At 44.2% G+C, this 24,284-nt stretch overlaps 2 protein-coding genes across 3 annotated transcripts in view; one reads left to right on the plus strand and one right to left on the minus strand.

The window, feature by feature from the left end:
* The window catches only part of supt5h (SPT5 homolog, DSIF elongation factor subunit), a 34,129-nt gene extending 19,847 nt beyond the window's left edge, over positions 1-14,282 (plus strand). Inside the window, exons 14-28 of one of the 2 annotated variants that reach the window (XM_080732298.1) lie at positions 34-170; positions 1,008-1,163; positions 2,069-2,215; positions 2,761-2,907; positions 3,679-3,804; positions 3,918-4,002; positions 4,776-4,889; positions 5,708-5,810; positions 6,423-6,550; positions 8,399-8,507; positions 9,630-9,788; positions 10,810-10,978; positions 11,612-11,809; positions 12,280-12,375; positions 13,141-14,282. In XM_080732298.1, the coding sequence (XP_080588424.1) occupies positions 34-170; positions 1,008-1,163; positions 2,069-2,215; positions 2,761-2,907; positions 3,679-3,804; positions 3,918-4,002; positions 4,776-4,889; positions 5,708-5,810; positions 6,423-6,550; positions 8,399-8,507; positions 9,630-9,788; positions 10,810-10,978; positions 11,612-11,809; positions 12,280-12,375; positions 13,141-13,281 (2,015 nt within the window). In that variant the 3' untranslated portion in view covers positions 13,282-14,282. The remainder of the gene's footprint in view (positions 1-33; positions 171-1,007; positions 1,164-2,068; positions 2,216-2,760; positions 2,908-3,678; positions 3,805-3,917; positions 4,003-4,775; positions 4,890-5,707; positions 5,811-6,422; positions 6,551-8,398; positions 8,508-9,629; positions 9,789-10,809; positions 10,979-11,611; positions 11,810-12,279; positions 12,376-13,140) is intronic. The other variant, XM_080732299.1, reaches the window with a different exon arrangement.
* An 893-nt stretch (positions 14,283-15,175) lies between these two features.
* On the minus strand, positions 15,176-21,295 carry rnaset2l (ribonuclease T2, like; the record flags this gene model as incomplete). The annotated part of the gene is made up of 8 exons (XM_080732041.1): positions 15,176-15,427; positions 16,487-16,561; positions 16,894-16,942; positions 19,045-19,158; positions 19,373-19,440; positions 19,629-19,686; positions 20,278-20,345; positions 21,086-21,295. 8 exons carry the CDS (start codon positions 21,293-21,295, stop codon positions 15,224-15,226), a joined length of 846 nt encoding a protein of 281 aa, XP_080588167.1. The 3' UTR covers positions 15,176-15,223.
* Positions 21,296-24,284: the final 2,989 nt, after the last annotated feature.

Raw genomic sequence — 24,284 nt, forward strand, 5'->3', positions numbered from 1 at the left:
TACTAACGTGTGTGTGTGTGTGCGTGCGTGTAGGTAAAGAGCGTGAGCACAACCTGCAGGCCGGTGACAACGTGGAGGTGTGTGAGGGAGAGCTGATCAACCTGCAGGGGAAGATCCTCAGTGTGGACGGAAACAAGATCACCATCATGCCTAAACACGAGGACCTCAAGGTACACACACACACACACACACACACACGCACACAGGAACACACACACACACACACACACACACACACACACACACACACACACACAAACTCAAAGATACAAGCACATTTAAGGCAGTGTTAATTTTGACAGCAAATTCTGATTTATTTTTTGGAATAACACCATTTATTCTTAGTCCTATTTTAGTCATCTGAAATGAGTCTAGTCTTAGTCGAATAAATATAAAAATCTTGGTCTTTTTAGTCTACATAAAATGTTTATCCCGATGATACCCAGGATATACAGTATATACTGTAAATACAGTAAACGTATTAAGCCTCACCGTACGGTCTGGGCTGTCAACAAAGAAGCCTCATTATCTCGAAAAAAGACCCAAACCACATTTTTTCCAATGATGGATTTCTGCTGGGAATCGCCATTACTTAACATCCGGGTTAGGGTTGGAAAAAAAGTGACCAAAAATAAGCACATTTTCATCCAGGCTTTTCAAAATAAGAGCAGCCGCCTACGGGAGGAAGTCATTTAAGGCTTCATATTGAACGACTTTCACTGATTTACATTGTTCCTGACTTGTGTGATGCCTGAGTCTAGTTGTTATAAGAAACATTTGAATAGGTTCAAAGGTATCACATTTAGAACCTCTTTGTGCATGTGTAAAACTTATTTAAAGACTGCAGACATCTCACTCTCACACTCTCTCTCTCTCTCTCTCTCTCTCTCTCTCTCACTCACACTCAACACTCACACGGACACATGAACACAATATACACACTCAGACAATCGGTCAATCTATTAGTGTAATTGTGTGATTTACATACTGTATCTTTGTGTGTGCAGGACCCCCTGGAGTTCCCCGCTCATGAGTTGAGGAAGTACTTCCGCATGGGCGACCACGTGAAGGTGATCGCGGGACGCTACGAGGGAGACACCGGCCTCATCGTCAGGGTGGAGGAGAACTTTGTCATCCTCTTCTCTGACCTCACCATGCACGAGGTACACAGGCCTGGGTGTGTGTGTGTGTGTGCGTGCGAGTGCACGTGTTTGAGAGAGACTGCCCAAGCTCGGTCACCACCAATAAGTAGGCAGTCATTTTAAAGTTGACTTTGTCTGTACTGCGACAGACAGTGGTAAAGCTGAGAGGGACACGGTTTAGGAGAGACAGACTGTGGGAAAGCTGAGAGGGAGACTGTGTAGTAGAGGTGAGACAGCTGAGAGGAAGACATGGGAGAGACATTAGGACAAACGAGACAGCAAAGGAGAGACCGACAGTTGGAAAGCAGAGAGAGAGAGACGGTGTAGGACAGACAGACTCCTAGGTTTCACTGATGAATTAGTTGATTTGTTTTATTTACTGGTAAGGTGATTAATCGACACGTGACAAAATGTATGGCATTATACATTTTTGTTAAATTCCTTATATACAAAAATGTGTTGTGCATGAAAAGCCATAGCAGTTGCTTTTTGTGTGGGTATAAAATAGTCGATTAACCCATTAAAACCGTGAAAGCATCTGTAATTTTAGCTTTTTGCATTGGCTATTCAAATATATCTTAAATGCAAGCTAACAACGTTCCACTGCCGTGCTGCAAGCTTTTACATCTTCTATTCTTGAACATGTTAGAACAATCTAGAGAATGTGAGAACAGCCGATTTAGAAGGCATTTGTAGAATCGGCCTCAGGTCTTAACTCATTTGCTGCCAAGCCCGAAAATCCAGAAAAAATCCCATTGTACCTCCCTGCCAAGCCGATCCGTGCACTATGAATTACATGGAAGTCTATGGAGACTTATGGCAGGTGGGAGTACGAAGGTATTGTTAAATGGCAGCATATGAGTTAATATGAAAACGTAAAAACATGAAATATGGAGATGGACGTTTTCTGCCCTGTGTGTGTACAGTTGAAAGTGCTGCCCAGGGACCTGCAGCTGTGTTCAGAGACGGCATCAGGAGTGGATGCGGGCGGGCAGCATGAGTGGGGGGAGCTGGTCCAGCTGGACCCCCAGACCGTGGGGGTCATCGTCCGGCTGGAGAGGGAGACATTCCAGGTACGACTGTGGCTCTCTAGTCTACCTTTTCTTTATCTGAAGGTTCTATAAGTTCTATTCTGTGCTGCGTAGGGATGGGACGATATGAACATTTCATATCACGATTATTGTGACCAAAGAAATCGCGATTTACAATATTATCGCGATAATCAAAATTGTCCATTGTCCTGGGGCGGAACATTTGCTAAACAGCAGATCTACAAGCTGCGATCAGTTGTGACTTGTAGATGGCTTGTAGATGGCTGTTTTTTTGGCAAATACATTTGATGGAGACATTGGAGAGAGAAAAAAAGACTATCAAGTACGTATATTAACAAGTACCTTTTACCAATTATGTAGGGTTTAAGTCGTACCAGATATGCAGTTCGGCAAATAAAAGGTGAATTGATCCCAGTGCAATGACGGAGGACGATATCACAATAAATTAAATCTCGACGATAACGATTATCGCAAATGTTTTTTATCACGATAATATCGCTTATTGTCCCGTCACTAGTGCAGTGTCCAGGTGTTGAATGTCTATTCTGTGCTGTGTTGTACTGTAGGTGTTGAACATGCATGGTAAGGTGATGACAGTGCGCCACCAGGCGGTCAACAGGCGGAAGGACAACCGCTCCGCCGTGGCTCTGGACTCTGAGCAGAACAACATCCACGTCAAGGACATTGTCAAGGTCATCGACGGACCCCACTCTGTAAGGACACTAGTACTAGGGCTGTCACGATATCACATTTTACATGACGATTAATTGTCACTCAGATAATTGCGATTAACGATTTAATTGTGTTTTTTGTCGTTGACAATTACATTTCTTTTTGGCTTTTAGGCTTTGAAGTTGCACATGGTAGATATGACTCAGACCCTAAATATACAAAGAAATTACTGACACAATTGACAACTTTATACTTAAAAAAAGAACATTGATAGTGGAAATAGCCGATCTACAAGCTCACAACGCTTCGTGATGCGACGCTTTGTGAGCTTGTAGATCTGCTATTTCCACTTTCTGAAAATGTTTGAAATGTTTACTCTACCATGAGAATTCCCTCATTACGCACCACCTACGTAGATGCACTGCAGCGCGACAGCTTGGCTAACAACACTGTAGAGCTCAAGACCCTGATGTTTGATTTGAGTGTGGAGGGCAGTGATTCAGGAGTCCCGAGTTGGTGTTGGCAAACCTTGTGAAAATGGATGATCTACAAGCTCACGCTTGTAGTTCGGCTATGTTCATATTTATCTGGAGGGGGGAGGCTCAGTTCAAATGGTAAAATCTCAAGGATACATACAGTCGGTTCTAATGGAAACAGATATTCTCTCAGGTATTCCCCTCATGCTGTTTCTGAGGGGGAAAGAGGTACATATATTTACGTGCCATAATGTAAGGTGCTATAAAGTAACTATGTCACTCAGGGGTGCCACAGAACGAGACACTTATGTGTTGTTGTGTAAATGTTTGTTCCAGGGTCGTGAGGGAGAGATCCGTCATCTGTTCCGAGGCTTTGCCTTCCTCCACTGTAAGAAGCTGGTGGAGAACGGAGGCATGTTCGTCTGCAAGACCAGACACCTGGTGCTGGCTGGAGGATCCAAGGTCTGTTGAAGGAAACTATTGATTGAACAATGAATGTCGGGATGGTTGATGATGATGATGATGTTATTTTATCGTTGTTTAACTGTGTTTGTGTGTGTTTTTGTGTGTTGCAGCCCAGAGACGTGACCAACTTCACGGTGGGAGGCTTCGCTCCCATGAGCCCTCGCATCAGCAGCCCAATGCATGGGGGAGGAGGAGGTAAGAACCACAAACCTGACCCAAAGAGTGTTAATTTAGGAAGATCTGCCATCCCAATTGGAGGCACTATTTGTGAAATGGTACACAAATCCTACAAATGCTCTCCTAAGTGGTTCCTGGCTTCTGACGGAAAATCTCGCAAACGTCCTGTTTACTATCGCTAGATCCAGCAAGGTGGTGAACGAAAACACTACATATCCCATGACGCAACGCGGCCGGGAGCACAATGGAGTGTATTCTCCATAGGCTCCAGTTCGCCTGTATCTCTGAATCTACTTCCAAAACGCTAAGAAGGCCGATAGACGCTCTTTTTCATGGTCGACCTCGGTTAGGATTTTAGTTTTCGCAACCGATTGTAAACAGACTGACTTCCATTTTTATAATCGTCAGATTACACAACATGCACACGTCTATGGTGGCAGGAGATGTGTTTTTTAAGTATGGCAAACTGCAATGCTTTGTTTTCAGTAGCATTACAAAGAACCCCAAAACATAAGACTAACCTAAGACTCCCTTCCCCCACTATTTCCCATTTCTTTGTCTTTGTAACGCCAGTGCCACTATTCGAAGGCCCCCTCAGGTAGATTGTTTTTTGGGGTGGGTAGTTCATGTTCAGCTGGTCATTTTCAAAGTAACTCATGCAAACAAATGTGGCCATCCCTGCTCTAGTGCTTCTGTTACCCACAAACGCATAACAGTCGCTATCATAACTCTTGAGCGTGCACAGCTTTGCACACTGGGTTAAAACAGTCTTGAACGTGGTGTTGTTCCAGGTCAGCAGCAGAGAGGAGGGGCAGGAGGTGGCGGAGGAATGGGGCGGGGCCGTGGCAGGAGAGACAACGACCTGATTGGTCAGACCGTCCGCATCTCACAGGGACCCTACAAAGGTGAGCCAATCACATTCGCACATCTCACAGGGCCCCTACAAAGGTGAGCCAATCACATTCGCACATCTCACAGGGACCCTACAAAGGTGAGCCAATCACATTCGCACATCTCACAGGGCCCCTACAGAGGTGAGCCAATCACATTCGCACATCTCACAGGGACCCTACAAAGGTGAGCCAATCACATTCGCACATCTCACAGGGACCCTACAAAGGTGAGCCAATCACATTCGCACATCTCACGGAAAGGTGAACCCGGCTGTCCATGCCATACAAATACTGATGAGCTCAACCTGTAGTAACTGTCAGCAACAATGGTTGTTGAATATACCGATGTGCCATTTCAAAACCTCATCAGCTATTTTTGCTATTTTTATGATCTTCTCAGACTTCGAAATTTAAATCTATTTCTGCAAAAATATGCTCCATTCTCCATAAAAAATTTGAAAGGCAAAACGGAAAAAACCTGTGGAAAAAATACATTTGCAGGAAGTTTTCGGGAAAATAGCAGTACACAATACAGTGAAAACAGCATATCTGTTTTCACTTCCTTCAGCCACCTGTCAGAAGGACCCCCATTTTCTTTTCTTTTTCTTTCTTTTTGCAGAATATTGGCCTATTTCTGACATGCGTATAATTGGGGTGTGAGGGTTTGTGTGGGTAAATGTATGAGCTCATTAGTAAATAAAATGTAATGGTGCCACATAGTCATCAATTGAGCCCAGCGGTTACGTATGGTAGCAGTTGATCTACATATTTACTTCCATATTTACTTTCCCAGGGTAAATGTCCACTAATGTTTTGCCTACATTTCCCAGGGTACATTGGTGTGGTGAAGGATGCCACAGAGTCCACAGCCAGGGTGGAACTTCACTCCACGTGTCAGACCATCTCTGTGGACCGACAGCGCTTAACCACCATGTATGTATATTACATTACCTCTTTATTAGGTTATTTCTCTTGCTTCTGCTCTCTCTGGAAACCTTTCGCCCTTTTCTGTATATCTGAATGTTTTTATACCACCGTTTGTGGACAGCCGTGCTTAGAGGTATTAGGTTTTCAGTTGTCCATATGTACAGACGGACGGATAACCCGAAAACATATGTCTTTATCTTTCTCCTTTTTATCTACGTCTGTGTATCTTTATGCCACCGATGATGGGCAGACAGCCAACCAGTGTGAAGGCGATGATTCATTAACGCCTTGAGGGAATTCCATGATAGAACTGATTAGAACTAGTTACCTAGTCAAAAGGTTCTCCTAGGCCTGATTTTACACTCGGATCTGTTTCACATCCAGGTTGGAATCTGATTGGTTCCATGTGACCATTTAAACCAATCAGATTCCAATCTGGACATGGCACAGATCTGATTCAGGCTGGATTTGGCTGCCAGTGTAAATCACGCTAAATTATGAGTGTGGCCCAACACAGGTTGGCCAAGACGTACGACAGCCATTGAGCATTTCTAGTTTGGGTTTTGTTTATTCATTGTCTCTCTCTCTCTCTCTCCCCCTCCCTCCCTCCTCCTCCAGGGGAGCTAAGAGACACAGCGGCATGACGTCGACCCACGGCCGCACGCCCATGTATGGCTCCCAGACGCCCATGTATGGAACTGGCTCCAGGACGCCCATGTATGGCTCCCAGACCCCGATACACGAAGGTGAGACTACTGTGTGTGTGTGTGTGTGTGTGTGTGTGTGTGTGTGTGTGTGGCCTAAAAGGAGAATTTGGGTCTGTGAGAAGGCAGCCGGGAATTCCAAGTTTATTACTGGATGACAAGAGATACTGCATGACGGTGAAAGCACAGTTTATATTCATTATATATTATTATTATTATTATTATTATTCAATATCCATATATTCATTTCTGGTCCACGTTACACTGATAAAAACCTAGATGCGCGCAGGTCGGTACCAAAATTAGCCAATGAAACCAGCGCTCCCCAAAACAACCGGTTTGGGGATTGGTGGGAATTGATTACATGATACAGTCACCTGTGCATTTAGTCTCAATGTTTGTAAACAAGAAATGGGTCTATTGAAGGGGAGCACACACTGGACGCGGGCGGCTGCGCAGCGTCGCGTCACGGTATCGATGCACGTGAAGTGCCGCGAGGTAACCCCAACTGGATGTGGCGCGCTGCCACACAGCACATCCATTTCCCATGGTGGGGAGAACCATGGGAGAACATGTTCAACGCGTGGCACCGCTGGAAAAATAGAACAGCGGCGTATCGGCGCGGCAGACAAGGCGGCAGACCCGCGGCTGCGCGCGTCTGGCGGCGCCGGTGTGGGTTAGTTCATTGAAAATAATGGGGTTGTATGTTTTGACGCGCCGCCTCCGCGCCGCCTCCGCCTCCGCGTCGCCTCCGCGTCGCCTCCGCGCCGCCTCCGCGCCGCCTCCGCGCCGCCTCCGCGTCGCCTCCGCTCCGCGTCCAGTGTGTGTTCCCCTTGAGTCATCTAGACCTGGCCCAGAGGCTGAAATACAGCCAAAAGGGCACGCACATCTCAGGCCATATAGGCTGGGTGCTGGAATAATAAATAGTATACAAATAAGAGCTGCACGCCGATTTGCTGATCCCAAAGAGTACGTTTTTACTTGGTTTTACGTTCGAGACCGTTAGGCTTGAAAGTAAAAACGTACTCTTTGGGAGCAGAAAATTATTTCTTATTTGTTTTTTAGGAACATCACATGTGGTGGTAGATAGAACAGATCTGTGTACACAGTGGTCAGTGTTTTTTTTTTAACTAATTTACTGGCATTAAAAAATGGCGACTTTCGGGGTTCACTGCCCCCATTTTGTTACCCTTTTGAAATGCACGATGGATGGTGCACAGATCATGCACCACGCGTGTTCACAGCTTCCAAACAAATAAATCGTCTTGGGATTCCGTTCCAGGCATTCATGAGACAGCTGCAGTTATGTATAAGTAGGAAGTAAACAATAAGAGCAGTTGTTATGGGGTCGAACTAGGGATGGGACGATATGAAAATGTCATATCACGATTATTGTGACAAAAGAAATCGCGATTTACGATGTTATCGCAATAATCAATATTTTTTGGCAAAGACATTTGTGAATACTGTATCAAGTACGTATATCATAAGTACCTTTTACCTGTTATAGAGGGTTTAAGTGGTACCGGATATGCAGCTCGGCAAATAAAAGCTGAATTGATCCCAGTGCATGACGGAGGACGATATCCCGATAAATTAAATCTCCGCGATACGATTATCGCGAGTGTTTTTTTATCCCGATAAACGATAATATCGCGTATCGTCCCATCCCTACGTCGAACATGCATTTCGGGTTCGCGATCCACCCAAAACCGGAAGGATGGAAAAGTAAAAAAGACGCGTAACTCAGGAAACTCGGGATATGACAGGGAATTGGTTTGTAACTTAACGTGTAGTGGTCGATGGATCAGGGCTCCGTTTACACATTGGAATAAAGATCTTGCTCAGCACTGCTCTAACCTGTTGACCCGCTTGACCTCTGACCCTAAGCAGGAAGTCGTACCCCTCACTACGGATCGCAGACCCCCATCCACGATGGAAGCAGAACGCCTGGCCAGAGTGGAGCCTGGGACCCTAACAACCCCAACACACCCTCTAGGTAACACACACACACAGACACACACACACACACACACACACACACACACACACACACACACACACACACACACCTGGACAGAGTGGAGCCTGGGACCACAACAATCCCAACATATCGTCATTGTGCGATGAAAACCTTGTATGTCCAAAACCGTCCGTTTTGGATTTATCATTTTAAAAATGATTTAAACTAGTGAAAACAGCCGATCTACAAGCACACAACGCCTCGCACCGCGAGGCGTTGTGTGCTTCTAGATCGGCTGTTTTCACTACTTTTGTGTGACAGCCTTGTATGATGAAGCAGGGCTTTACTTTGCGAAAGAACTTACAGATTTGAAACTTGGAGATACGAGGTTTCCACCCGACAACGACGATATCCATCTACAAGCTCTATTTTGATCCGGTCGGCAGCGGAAATACCTTGTGTAGTTTTCACATCATGTTATAGTCGTCAGGCGGAACCACCGACCGGAAACCACCGGTGGTGCCGTGCACCTCCAAAATGATTCCATTAGTTCAGGTTTAAATTGGTATAATCCTTTTGGTTTCCTGTGTATAATTATGGTTTGATTGATTGAAGACTTTATTAGAAGTTTGCATAGAAAAAGGTACAGTTTCATGACGGTACAGTTCACTGGTACAAGGTCAACTAAAATGAGATCCTAGAAAAGACTAAGCTTATTTCCATAGGAAACCATTGAAGTATCTCATATAACATTGAATGACAGACGGATAGAACACAGTACTATGCAGTAGATATAGTAAAAAGTAAATAAAAAAATAAACAGTGCAAAAAATATATACAGTAGGTAAATACAAAGAAGGGTCAGGGGAGGCTGGGCTAGGTTTGTTATTGCCTTTTGCGAATGGCTGCCGCCTGTAAGTGGTTTTTCAGGGCGATTTTAAAGGATGCTAGGGAACCACACTGGTATGTTCATCTTTTATTCTAACTCGTAGTGCGACTAGAAAAAATAAACTAATTAATTTGCATTATGTGGGGAACAGAATGTACTATTTCTAAAGTGGACCACACAGTTTTTCTCTAGAACAAACACCATAGGGTGGTTTAGTAATAACAGACTGATGTTTCATTGTTTTCATTGTTTTTCCTCTTCCCCTCCAGGAACGACGAGGAGTACGACTTCGGCTATGACGACGAGCCCTCCCCCTCCCCGCAGGCGTACACCGGGACCCCCAACCCTCAGACCCCCGGCTACCCCGAGGTCCCCTCGCCGCAGGTTAACCCCCAGTACAACCCCCAGACCCCGGGGACCCCTGCCATGTGAGTACCCACTGCATACACATACACATTACACACACACACACACACACACACACACACACACACACACACACACACACACACACACACACACACACACACACACACACATACACACCGAAGTATCAAAGAAGCCTGGTTTGTTCGGTTCATCTTGTCTGAATCTGAAAATGGTCCTTTAACTTCTAACATAGCTTGTGTGGGCTTATTTATACGATTTTAAAGGCCAGATAACCGGGAAAGAATCAGTGTAATTTTAGATTTTTCACATTGGCTATTCAAAAATAGCATAAAAGCTCGAGCGGTGTACATTTGAACATTTTTGAAACCTCTTTAAAGTGTGAGAACTAACTCACTCATTTAGAAGGCATTTGTAGAATCTGCCTCAGGTTTTGGTGAGTTCAAAAAAATATATATATTAGAATGGATAATAAGTTGGAAATCTCATGGATCTAACAAATCGACCCTCCACTAGCAACTTATGATTAGTTATGATTAGCAACAAACCCATAGCACTTACTGTAGCACTCGCCTTCCCTCGATGACCACACAGGAAAGCTAGTTGGCATTTTTTAGGTTTTTACAAAAAGTTTTTATTGTCTAGGTGCGTGGTCTACCTACGTTATTGTTTTCTAGATTGATATTCCTCCTATGCATTTGTTCTTGATTTATTGACGTATTATCCTGCTTATTGTATTGACGTATTATCCTGCTTATTGTAAGTCGCTCTGGATCAAGGGCGACCGCTAAATGCCTAAATTGTAAATTGTCAACAGTGTTGTGCAGGGCTATATGATATATTTCTATTTTGGGGGGAGAATATGAACCAATACTGTTGTTGATTCTATGGGTATAATGTGCTTGAAGTACCACACGCTACTCCTGATCCTGAATCCATACATATCTCATATGTTTTGATCGTGCTAAGTCGCTTATTGGACCTAAATATTGCAGTTTCAATCATGTATTTTCAGTTGAATTCCCCAGCCTTACAACAGTGCCTCCTTGTGGCGCGTTTCAGGTACAACACGGAGCAGTACTCTCCCTATGCGGCTCCCTCTCCGCAGGGCTCCTACCAGCCCAGCCCCAGTCCTCAGAGCTACCACCAGGTGGCGCCCTCACCGGTGGGCTACCAGAACACGCACTCGCCCGCCAGCTACCATCCCACACCTTCTCCTATGGCTTATCAGGTACGTGCGACACGGTGTTAGTTTTGATAGCAACGTTTAATGTCATTTTAGTCTTTTGAATGCAATTCCATTTAGTTTGAGTCATATATATGTATTTCTTTTGTCTAGTTTTGGTTGACTAAATATGCGATTGTAGTTGACTAAATCAACAGTTGGTTTAGTCGACTAAATAAGGGGGCAGGCCTCATGGCGTAATGCCTGATTTGTGGGTAGGCTACAGAAAATAGACGATCTGCAAGCTTTGTAGATCAGCTAATTTTCAGAGCACTACAGCCCTGCGCAGCCAAGCATAATATGCTTGGCTGCGCATGGCTGTCTTTTTAAATTTTTTCTTTTTTACTGTTGTCGTGACCCATACAAATTGGTCTGCGCCTCACAAATGGGTCCCGACCCACTGTTTGGGAAACAGTGAATTAAAGGATGTGTAACACTGGTTTCTTTCAAAACTGGCATGGAGAGAGGAACAAATTAAAACATCTATCAGAAAGTTACAAGGGGAGTTGGAAATAAATTCCCATGGAAAGGAAGTGTCCTACACTGCCGCTGCCTTTCCTTTTTTTCCGTTTTCTCCTTTGTACAATTAGCTATTTGTACAGTGTAATAATCTTTGTCTTCATGTGTCTATGGGTCCAGGCCAGTCCTAGTCCCAGTCCTGTGGGCTACAGTCCCATGACCCCCGGGGCGCCCTCCCCCGGCGGCTACAACCCTCACACCCCTGGCTCCAACATCGAGCAAGGCAGCAGCGACTGGGTTACAACCGACATCCTGGTGCGGGTCAAGGACTCCTTCATGGACCTGGTGGGACAGACCGGTGTCATCAGGAGTGTCACAGTGAGTTTGACTCATATATACTGGTCCGGAACCATTATTTGATGCTTTAACTATTAAAACATATAGCAGATATACAAGCTCACAGGGTGCCGCTCTGCAAGCTTACAGATCTGCTTTTTTTTTTTTTGCAAATCTTTGAATATATATTTTTCAAAGCGTGCAGTGTTGGTGGCCAAATACATATAATTCTAGGGGGTCCTTGACATAAAAAGGTTTGAGAACCACTGATAAAGAAACATGTGTTTTTCAAAACACATTAACCTTATAACCTGATTTAGGTTTCATGTCAGCTGTGTGGAACAGTGCTCAGATACAACTGCAGCAACATACTGTTGAATACTTAAAAATTCACCTGTGTCCAAGTGGTCTATTATGCACGGATGGAGACTCAAAGAAGAACATTTGTATATTGTGTTAATCAAACTAGGGTTCCTTGAAATGACAACATTTTCTTCTTCCCCTCCTCCCAGGGAGGCATGTGTTCAGTGTTCATGCAGGAGTCAGAGAAGGTGGTGAGTCTGAGCAGTGAACACCTGGAGCCCATCACCCCCACCAAGAACAACAAGGTAAATAGTTACGCCCTTTAACTCTGGAAAGCTCTGGCTTGTGCAGTAAGTGTGTTAATCTAGTTGAATACCCCCTTATGTGAACATAGATAAGGTATTACAATGTTTGTCTCTAGGTGATGGTGATCCTAGGGGAGGACCGCGAGGTAGAGATCTGCGCGGGACAGATTTTTTTTATCCCATTACCGGCCGCTCCCGCTTGATTTCTGACCAATCCCGCCCGCCGACGCTTTGAATTCCTTTTTGACCACCCGTAGTCAATTCCTGTCCGCCGCTCCCACCCGCAACAAACAAATTATACACATTTAGTCCCGCGGACTCCCGCGGTGCAAAGTACCGCAGCGTGTCCAACAGTCTCTCTCCCAAGAAGGCACCAAACAGAATAAGTGTGTGCGAGAGAGGGGCATTTGTGAGGAGTTGCTCACAGAGGGAAAGTGTTTTATATTGCGATGGGACATTTATTTTAATAAATAGTTAATAGATCAAATGAGAGAAAGAGAGAGGGAACGAGAGAGAGGTGCGTGCGTGCGTTGTCCTCAGCAGGGGAGATTACGTTCTCTACATGTTCACATCTTGCTAAAGTATAGATATAAGCTCTATGTCTGGTTATTGAGGGAGAGTGCGGGCTTTTGCGGGGTCCGCTGGCTTTATTTTGACCACCTGCTCCCGCCTGCAGGGATTAAAATACCACCCTGCAGACCTCTACCGCGAGGCCACAGGCATCCTGCTCTCTATTAAAATGTGTCTCTCTGTCGCCCCCTCTAGGTGAAGGTGATCCTAGGGGAGGACCGCGAGGCCACAGGCATCCTGCTCAGTATCGACGGAGACGACGGCATCGTGCGGATGGAGCTGGACGACCAGCTGAAGATCCTCAACCTGAGGTTCCTGGGACGCTTGGAGCACTGAGAGACACCCTGAGACGCACGACACACACACTTAAAGGAGTAGTTCACCCCAAACATTACTTATTTTCTATCAATTACACCCCGCATCAAGCCTTGAATTCACTGAGATTATTTTAGTTTCTGTTTTTTTCTTTTTTTTTTGTCACATTCCTAAGTCGCAATTGATGACCCGGTCATCAAATTATTGTCTCAGGAATGCGACAAAAAACCAAAGAAAATAATCCATGAATTTAAGTCTTCATGGGGTGTTTAGTTGTTAGAACATCCGAGGTAATTTTATTGGGGGGTGAACTACTCCTTTAATTAAACACGCTCACACTGGGTTACAGAGAGAGAGAGACTCACACTGACTTGGACAAGAAAAGAAAATCCACTACACGACTCATGACCTTGTTTCCCTGAGTCATGTCATGTGTCTGTCTGTCTGTCCTTATTTCCTTGAGCCATGTCCTTATTTCCCCCCCGAGTCGTGTCTAACTCTGAGAGTTGAAAAATAGCGATCTACAAGCTCACGACCACTTTACATTGTTTGAAATCTGTCTCTCAGTGAGCTACGTGTGTGTGCGTGCAAAATCCCCAGTGTTAATTCAACTCTTTGTGTACAAATGTAACCAAATGGACCCTTCCATTTGGTTCCATTTGTACACTCTAAGAGTTAACAAATGGACAAATGAACACTGGGGATTTTGGTGTGTGTTGTGCGATCTCGCTCCACAAACCTGTTTTTCCACCGATACTTTCAACCGATGACTCTTTTTTTCAGTTATTTTATCTTTGTATGGTTAATGATCTGAACCTGTTTTAGTGCTTCTTTTGGATTGTAATTGTTATCATTTGTTTTGTTTGTTTTTCTCCAAGGACACGCAACAGAATCCTGAGTGTTGATTTAAGTTTAAACGGCACTCTTGATTTGACGGCGTGGCCGTTTAGAAAAGAATGGAAAAGTCTCCTTTTTGGCTTCATGATAAATAAAAGAATAATACCATGTTAATAAACTGTGAAATTGGTCCACATGTTTGTGTTGGTGTGTTTGTAAAGACAAGATGCCATGTACAGATTCCCCAGTCATATTTTTATTTTCTTTTAAAGACTACACAGTAAACAACTAAAAAAAGAGTTGATTTCGGTCTAAGTGATATGCGTTGAATAGCTCTAGATAACCATATTAACCATTGCTATAGACTAGTGTTGGTTCATTAACAGGAGTCTCTTTAATAAAGAGAAGTGAAGTAGGAAGTAGTGTGTGGTAATAATACTTTATTAAAACCATTAGTAGCACATTCTAGTGGTGACATGTTAGATTGAGAAAAGCATTGTGTGACAAATATATTAGTCTCGCATAGCCAGGCGACTTCCACAGAATGCTATATACGTAGTCTGGAACTACACCTCCCCAAATCAGCTTAAAGGAAGCTGGTGTTTCCTTTCACAAAAATATATTTAAAAAAAGTCATTTCTGATAAGCAGCAATATAATTATATGCTTAGATCATTTTTATTTATATTAGGCTAAATGTGTGCGACTGTAAAAAGGAAACGGGTTGGAAGGAGGCTTCACATCCGCTTTATCGCTACTCGTATCGGATGCGCATGATCAGAACTTCCGTCTCCCAGACTGTATGACGGGAGCATTTGCAAATTGTGGGAGTCGACAGTCTGGCCACACAAGACAACTAGCCTACTATACAAATAAAAAGCACTGTCAGACAACACACAACTGAAGTCCTTGAAATCGCATCACAAGGTAACAGGTTTAAGGCCCATTCCCACTGGGCCAGATAACAGATAAAAAAATCTCTTTCTCCAGATATCTTTCCATTCAAAGTGGATGGTAGATAGAGATAAAAAAAATATCTACCACAGATATTTGCCACAGATACTTTTATCTGTGGCTTATGAAATGCCTGGATCCCGAGGCTACAGAGACCTAAATGTCATTGGTGGTTAAGCACAGGGTTTCTGGGGCTTGTGGTGGTCTATGGGAAGGTAGTAGAGAGGGGTGTTCTGTGGGCAGGGATGCCCAGGAGAGTAGCTCCTTCCTGGGGAAGGAGGGTCCTCCTGGTGGGGGTCCTGGTGGTGGTGGTGCTCACAGCCCAGCGTCAGGTTGGGAGACAGGGGAACCTTCACCTGGAACCACACCTCTCTGCCCTGAGAGACGCAAGCATTCACACAATTTACAATTTATTTAGGAATTTATCAGACTCTTAATGGTTGGTCTAATGGTAGTTTCCCGTAGCCAGACAACTATTCCACAATCTTCGAATGCTATATAGAGTCTGGAACTACAGCTCCTGAACGGCGAGTAATGGAAGCTGGAATTTCCGTTCAAGAAAATATATTTTAGAATATCATTTCTGCTAAGAAGCAAGCTAAATATGCTTAGATGATTTTTATTTATACTAGAAGCTCGGCCGCCGAGCGTCTAGTCGGGGTCCGGCAAACTCGGGAACTATATAGATAGGGAATGAATGCCCCGCCCTTTAATGCAAACCCCATTATACCTGTTGTCATAGGACCCGTTTTGACCATCTGTTTGCCTGTGTCCATTTACATATATATGGAGATATCTGTATCTGTCTGTCTGCATCCATTTCATGCTCATATATGGAGATCTCTGTATCAGTCTGTCTGTTCTCCTTTTATGCCCATATATGGAGATCTCTGTTGCTTTTTGTTTGTTTCTTTAAGCAGAATACGCAGATGTCAGCAGCTAGATCTGTGACATCAGAACACGTCATACTGATGACATTCAATAAGTAACCGTGGCATTTTTTGTTGACTCATGTGGCGTACGTGATGTCAGAGTCTTTTAAGAAGTGATGTCAAACAATCACCTCTGCATATGGTGATTCCGAACGTTTTGCGCCAGTTTCGGAAAACCGCGAGTCGGGTCGAGTCGAGGCCCGGCACTGCACTCCGCGCCGCGGTGGGGAACGCGCGTGCCGAAACTGAAGCCGGTGGGACGAACGGTTCTCGAGATACGCGGATTACATACAGACACGCAGAGACTTCTCGCATTTAATAGATAGATTAGGATAAATGTGCATTCATTCTTCTTACGTTATTCCAGACTGTATGACAAATCACGGAGTCAACAGTCTGGCCACGCGAGACTAGTCTAGTGGTGACCATTAGAAAGGTTTGCATGCTAAAATTACATTTTGTCATTGAAAGTGAGCATTTGAGAAAGAGAGAGAGAGAGCTGACCTCATCATCTTGGACACAGTCTATGTCATGATGATCACCCAGGACTGGAGCCAGAACTCTGTCGAACTCATCTAACTACACACACACACACACACACACACACGCACACACACACACACACACACACACACACACACACACACACACACACACACACACACACACACACACACACACACACACAATAAATATCACATGACCCTTAGATGACCATATAGATTAATATCTACTGGTCTCTTTCTGTCTGTCTCTCAGGCTCAGCTGTCCTATTTTGTCTCTCTCCATCTCTCTCTCTCTGTCTGTCTCTGGGAGTGTATTCACTGTTAGTACAACAGTAACACAGTGAGGGTACCTTATACAGTAGCTGTGGTTGCAGGATGTTTTGATTCAGTGTGCAGTGAGTGTACCTTATAGCTGTGGTTACAGGATGGTTTGATTCCAGCATCCTCCAGAAGTCTGTAGGAGAGACCAGATAGACACATGAGTGTGTGTGTAGCGGTCCTGGCCAAGCCATGAGGCCCATAGGGAGCTTATCTCCTGTTTCTGTAGCGTGACACCTCATCCACATTGCACGCGAGCAAGCGAGCAACGCGATGTCTTGCGAAATACTGTCTGCATATGGACCGTCGTCGGCCATTGCATTGAGACGCAGCCTGAACCAATCAAATAGATAAATAATTAAAAAAGTGTTTGGGGGAAGGGACATGGCCATTTACCTCTATATGGACATCGCCGCAAAACCTTGCTCAAATAGAGACTCTGCGAGCGAAAACAGGAGGGGTGGACGACGTCGCTCGCGGTAGGTCAGGACGTCCTCATTGAAACAAATGCATTTTAATGAGATTTCATCGCTCGAGTCGCATCGCGTGCAGTGCGGATGAGCTGTGAGGCAGCTTGATGTAGAAGCAGACACGGCGCTAGTATGTCGCAGGGACAAATCCAACCCTTGATGCTGAGTGCCAAGCAGGGAAGCATTGGGTCTTTGGTATGACCCGGCCCGGGCATCGAACCCCGACCTCCCAGTCTCAGGGCGGTCACTCTAACCACAAGGCCGCTGAGCTGGACCTGGGTATGACGTTAAACTGCCCATTGTAACCACCATCGTCAATTTGCAACTTCTGGACTGTGTATTATATAGCTTGTATACAAGAAGGCACTCTATTGACCGGTGGAATCTACCAACAGCTACGTACCGTACCTGACGGCCCCTCACCGGGATGAGAGGCAATAGACCCGGCTGCCTTCCAGCGGTATGTCCGTCGGCTGTTGGAATAGCAATCAGACCAGTCAATCTAAGCAAAAAAAAGGGCCTGACCCAAAAGAAATTGCAATAGTAATGGTTCAAGGTTTTTTATGATCCTTAGAGTCATCCAACAAACATGTTAAAGGTTTTCCATTTTATTCTTAGTGGATCAAGGTGAATTCAGGGGGTTCAAGTTTGGGTCCCTTCACTTACTATACAGGATAAAAGACCCGCCAAAAAAATCTTCTTTAAGTAGCATGTGAGGGGTCTAACTAGGGGTTTTTCATGATCTTGAATCCATTCCAAGTATTTGTTTTGCACGAAAAACATTCCTCTGGCTAAAAACTGACCCCCAAAACTATGGTTTAGTGATGAGTCATCACTTTTCGGAGGTCAGCTCAGTTTTGCTGTGTCCCTTTTTAGCCAGAGGAATGTTTTTTTGTGCAAAACAAATGCTTGCAATGGATTCAAGATCATGAAAAACCCCTAGTTAGACCCCTCAAATGCTACTTAAAGAAGGTTTTTTTGCAGGTCTTTTTTTCCGTAGGCCTATAGTAAGTGAAGGGACCCAAACTTGAACCCCCTGAATTCACCTTGATCCACTAAGAATAAAATGGAAAACTTTTAGCATGTTTTTTTGGATGACTCTAAGGATCATAAAAAACCTTGAACCATTTCTATTGCAATTTCTTTTGGGTCAAACCTCAGATTGACTGGCCTAAATGAGTGGACTTTCAGGCCCATGAGAACAACTACAGAGAGTGTTTTAACATCAAGCAGCAGTGCTTGCCAAGACTAAGAACTTTGTTTCCATTGGTGATCCAGCCTAGGACATATTACCCACAGACTGGTTGTTGGAGTGTTTCCACAACTTGGTATGACCAAAGACCAGGCAGAAAGGCTGCTTACAGTATTGTGCTGTCTCTGCTAATACTGCCATACATGGCGGAGCCGCCGCTACTTGTGCCCATGCATGGAGTGCTGAGTGACATCATGAGGACATATCCATGAGTTTGTGACTGTAACCTTTACTGCAGTGGTTCTCAAAGTGGATTTCAGGGACTCTCTAGGTTCCTTTATGGGGGTCTAAATTGACCCTTACAAGTCTATTTGTACACTGTCAAAGGTAAGGGCAGACCTTAATGTCAAAGTTTGAGAACCACTGCTTTACTGCACCCAAAATATTTGCTTTCCATGTGTGTAGACATAAATCAATAGTTAACTGTGCGCACGTGCGCGCTGTGTGTGTGTGTGTGTGTGTGTGTGTGTGTGTGTGTGTGTGTGTGTGCGTGTGTGTGTGCGTGTGTGTCTGTACCTGTGCACGTTGAAGCGTGCTCGAAGCTTCAGACAGATGCTGAAGTATCTCAGAGGAGAGTTCAGACCTTCCACACACGCAGCGCACACACCATGCTTCTCCCACTCCTGCTGCCTGAAGGAGGCACACACACATACACACACGCACACACACACACACACACACACACGCACGCACACACACACACACACACAAAACTGTTACTTTTCAGGATTCAAATTTGAGTTTATTGATCTAAAATATTTGTGATGCTTTTTTGTGTGACGTTTTGTTTGATGTAGTGTGAAAAAGTAGGGTGTTTTTATATTATATATATATATAATGTTACCAGAACTGGAAGCTGGTCTTGGTGTTGATCAAGGAAGGCCACATCTGAGACAGCTCTGGATCCAACTCCTACAGAACAGACAGAACCTCCAGTCATTACTTTCACCAGCAGAGAGCGCAAGTAGGCTTACTGTGTTCTGTGTATCGGTGCATCCTGTACGTTTGCACATTGATACTAAATTGGAATATATGAAAGTTTCACAATAATAATAATCCACAATCAAATGTATTTTTCAGAGGTTGAGATGAGGACTTACTTTGACATCAGAGTGGAACATGGTCCAGCATTTACAGCAGTATTGATCCCTCAAGGGCCTGCACAAGCACACACGCACGCACGCGCACCACACACGCACGCACGCACGCACGCACGCACGCACGCACGCACGCACGCACGCACACACACACACACACACACACACACACACACACACACACACACACACACACACAGATAAATACATAAAGCTATGTTCATTTCTCATGTGTATTTGTTGTCTCTTGTTTAAATGATGTCCCACATTAGATGTCTACCAATGGATGGAATACTCACATATGTGCTGCATTGTAAACTTGTATTCATGGGTTGCATTTGTAGTCCTACACCAGCCAGGACCAACACAGGTGTTTTGATTAACGTAGAACATTGGTTCACTGCCAATCAGACAAATTGACCACCTGTGTTGGTCCCAAATATGGCCGGTTTAGGACTACAAATGCAACCCATGAATAGGGTTTGCGCACAGGAAAATGTCAGGATGTCGATGATATTGTCTGTCGTTCTGTCATTGTGTGTGTGTGTGTGTGTGTGTGTGTGTGTGTGTGTGTGTGTGTGTGTGTGTGTGTGTGTGTGTGTGTGTGTGTGTGTGTGTGTGTGTGTTGCGTGAGTGTTGTTTCTTATCTTACCAGAGTCCATGGATGGTCCAGGTGTTGACATCAGCAGGGATGCTGCAGACAGACGAGTTCTCCAAAGCCTAAAATGTCATTTAGTTTTAGTCATATTTCAGTCATCTGGAATGTTTTAGTTTTAGTCTAGTTTTAGTCAACTAAATATCATAAGAATTTAGTCGACTAAATCTACAGTTGATTTTGTCGACAAAAATGTATTTTGGCGACCCTTGATGGTGTTGTAATGCCTGATTTTACACATGGTTGCGATCTACAACGCGTTGCGCTGTGACGTGCTGTGAGCTTGTATATCGCCTATTTTTAGAGCACAACACCCGAGCACAACCAAACATAAAATGTTGTCTTTTAGTTCTAGTGGGTAACCCTAACCCTAACCCTCTTCTCCACATGTCCCTTCGTATCATTTTAGTCATCATTTGTTGACGAAATTGTCAATATATTTAGTCATCATGGCTTATAGTTTTTATTTAGTTTCTATTTTGTTTTTCGTCAGTGAAAAAAGGCAGTCGCCGAACATTTTTCGTTCTAGTCAACACTAGGACACCATAAATAACAACCTCTTCACTACAGTATGAGTGAGTCCATAGGGACTACAAACCATATTCCTCTCTTACATAGACGCTATGCTCACAGGGAAATATCCGTTTCCACCAGAACTGACTGAAAATAACGTTATCTTGACGTTTAACCACTTCCTGAACCCCGGCATCCCTATTCTGGGGGGAAGGTTCATCAAAAAGAGCCAATCTACAAGCTCACAACGTGTAACAAACGTGAAATAGCAGATCTACAAGCTCACACCCACCAGACAGAATCCTCCCGGCCACTGCAGGGAGAACTTGAGACATTTCCACGAGCAGAACTTCTTGTCCGAGTGGAGCTTATCCTCCCGGCGGCCATGTCTGTAGTTCTCATGGAGGTGGTCGTATCCTGGGTCCCTCTCTGGGTATCTCTCTGGGAGGTAGAGGACTACAGTACCCAGGCACGCCAGGAGGGGCAGCACGGAGCGAAGCATCTTCCGTGCAGGTAAGTCTGGTTGGGGGCGGGGCCTCTTTAAGAGTAGACTGGGGGGTCCCAGAGATTAAATATCTCCTTTTTTAATACATTAACATATGATTTCAAAAGATTTCAAAGGTTTAAACAAAACAAAGACATCTAAACTTTTCATCAATCAAAAACAATTAAAATTTAAAATGGTATTTCAGAAATAAATAAATAAAATCATCATAACTTGAGCCCTGAGCTAAGTGGTTGGAACCACTACTGGTCTAATTCATGCTAGAATGTGCAGAATTAAGCCTTCAGATTTATATTTGCTGCTAATTATCCGATCCCATTCAATCCCATCACAACTACTAAATTACAACTACTAACTAAGGGTCTCACAGCACATGGTTGGTTGACTCCAACTTTTGCACACGGAGAGCTCAGATCTTTGCCAAAAACAAAAGTTCCACGAGAGACCAGTATTATTGCCAGATGTATTTTATTATTTAGTGCTATGAACTTAAAGGTTATTACGAAAAGATTTATAATATTAAGAATGAATTATCTGTACTTACAAGTGTGTTTAACTGTAAGTTTACAGTGTGATAAGCAGATTGCAGTCCCTTTATAGCCTACATAACCTTCTTAATAAGTCTTAAAATAACTAATAAAAAATGGTCACTTGACACAAATCATGTCTGTGCAACGAAGCATGAAAGAGCAGTGTCATTACCTTCCTTTGGGTGCTATACTAGGTGGTGTCTTTCTATGTCCGGCTGCTAGGCGGTATCTCTGGATGTCTGGGTGCTAGGTAGGACAAGTGGGTGCTAGGTGGTGTGACTGTACATCTGGGTGCTAGGAGGTGTCTGTTAGGCATGATGATGATTATGAAAAGGGGAAGTGAAGAAAGCTGCAGGAACATGTGAAAGCATCAACATTAAACAGGCTCTATTTAAAGAGCTTTCATTTCCAGACAAGGTGGCTGGCTTTAGCAGAAGTCACTGAACCTGATATAGCACAACATGTCATGAAATGTCATTAAGTGGTTCCCAGATGTTTTAGCTCAAGACACAAAAGAGAAATTAGACCTTTGCCCAGGGACCCAAACTTGTGAAAGTAGCAGATCTATAGCTCACAACAGGCGTTGGCAATAATAATAATTAAAATCAAAAGTAGGAAACAAAAAGTAAAGGGACCCATACGGTTATGGTGGAGCGAGCCCGTTTGATTTATAAGTAAATAAAAATATCTTGGAATCACTTCTAAAATGCGTGCGACGGTGCGTGCGTGCCAGCATGAGAGAGACATGTCTTTTCACCAACATTTAGGCTATTAAAGCAGGGGTTCCCAAACTTTTTTGGCTCAGGGCACCGCTAATTTTCACCTCCAGCACCTTATATTTATAGCATATTTTAGCGATTATGTTGGGAGGAAAGCGAGATAATAGCCATTTTGGTTAGAACTGACTGAAAATAACGTACTGTCGTCGCGGCACCCCAGGGTGCCCCGTCACCCACTTTGAAAACCCCTGTATTAGAGTACAATATAATATAAGCCCTGGGGGGGCCTCTTATAATTCCGACCGAAGGTCGCAGTTTACTATGAGAAACAGCACATCACGTCCGTGCCTGTCCGTGACATCTCAGTGATGTCAGAGGGTGATGTCGGAGCGTCAAACCAAGTGTTACACGTTACACGGAGACAAGATGTGACGGTTTCCATAGTAAACTGCGACCTATGGTCGCTATGAAGTTGTTTTTTAACCTATTTGACTGATTCAGACAGATAAGGCTATAGGTGTACATGCACGGACATACAGAATGAGCGGACAATAATATTACCAGAAACACATTAAAGACCTAAACAGGTCTGTATCCCTGAGAGTGTACACACGGAACCATACGGACTCTTACAGGGTCTATTTGGTTCCATTTGTACACTCACACCCCCCATAGCCAAACCAGAGGAGTGACTTTCATTTTCCATTCGTGGCCCATTTGACATGAACTCAGCACCTGTTCAGTGGAACAGGCTGTAAAACTGTGGTTTTCTGTGTGTGTGTGTGTGTGTGTGTGTGTGTGTGTGTGTGTGTGTGTGCGTGTGCGTGTGTGTGCGTGCGTGTGTGTGTGTGTGTGTGTGTGTTGGTTCCTGTCAACATTTAAGAAGAAACAGTCAAAACACACACACATCATGACACATGGCATGCACACACACACACACACACACAACACCACAGTTTCACAGCATGTTGCACTGAACAGGTGCAGAGGCCTTGTCACTGATACAGACCTTTATTCTGTCACTTTATGCACATATAATATCTGCTGCTAATGATGATATAGTTCTGGTCCAGCTTTATTATTTCATCTAGACCAGGGTCCTGCAACCTATAGAGCCACTTTAGGTCTCTTAGGTCCCTCCCTAGTGGCTTTACAAAAAAGAAAGATAAGTGAGGAAAACAGAGAATGTAATAGTTTGTGGACAGAGTTGTTTGCTTTCACTGCATGCCAATGTTGCTTGATTATTTGTTCATGCTCATTTTTATTTGTATTCAATTTGATAGGCTAATATACACTTAATAGCCCGTGTTGCCTTCATTATAAGACTCAAATTGTGCTTTGCGGCTCCAGACAGATTTTGAATAAATCCTTTGGTCCAACATGTCTCTTTTGTTGCAGACCCCTGATCTAGACTAGAGTAACCCCAAACACCCAAAACGTCCTTTGAGTTCAATGGACTTTTTCTATCCCTTTTCTGATTGGACAATATAATGGACTTGAGGATTGGTCAAGCTCCATGTGACATCATCACCCGCACCTCTAGTTATTATTGAGCCTTATAGGAGGGCCAGTCAGAAACCCACTGCTCCTGAATTAAATGTTTGGTACTGGGAGTCTGGTGCTACGCACAGGTCCTGGACCTGGTGAGAGCAGGAGTGGACCTGGTGAGACGTAGGAGGACCCCGGCCAGGAGTCAAACCACAGAGCCTGGTCCTTCCAAGCACCAGTTTGCTCCTC

The sequence above is a fragment of the Nannobrachium achirus genome (genome assembly GCF_963921795.1).
Source record: "Nannobrachium achirus genome assembly, chromosome: 8".
NCBI lineage: Eukaryota > Metazoa > Chordata > Actinopteri > Myctophiformes > Myctophidae > Nannobrachium > Nannobrachium achirus.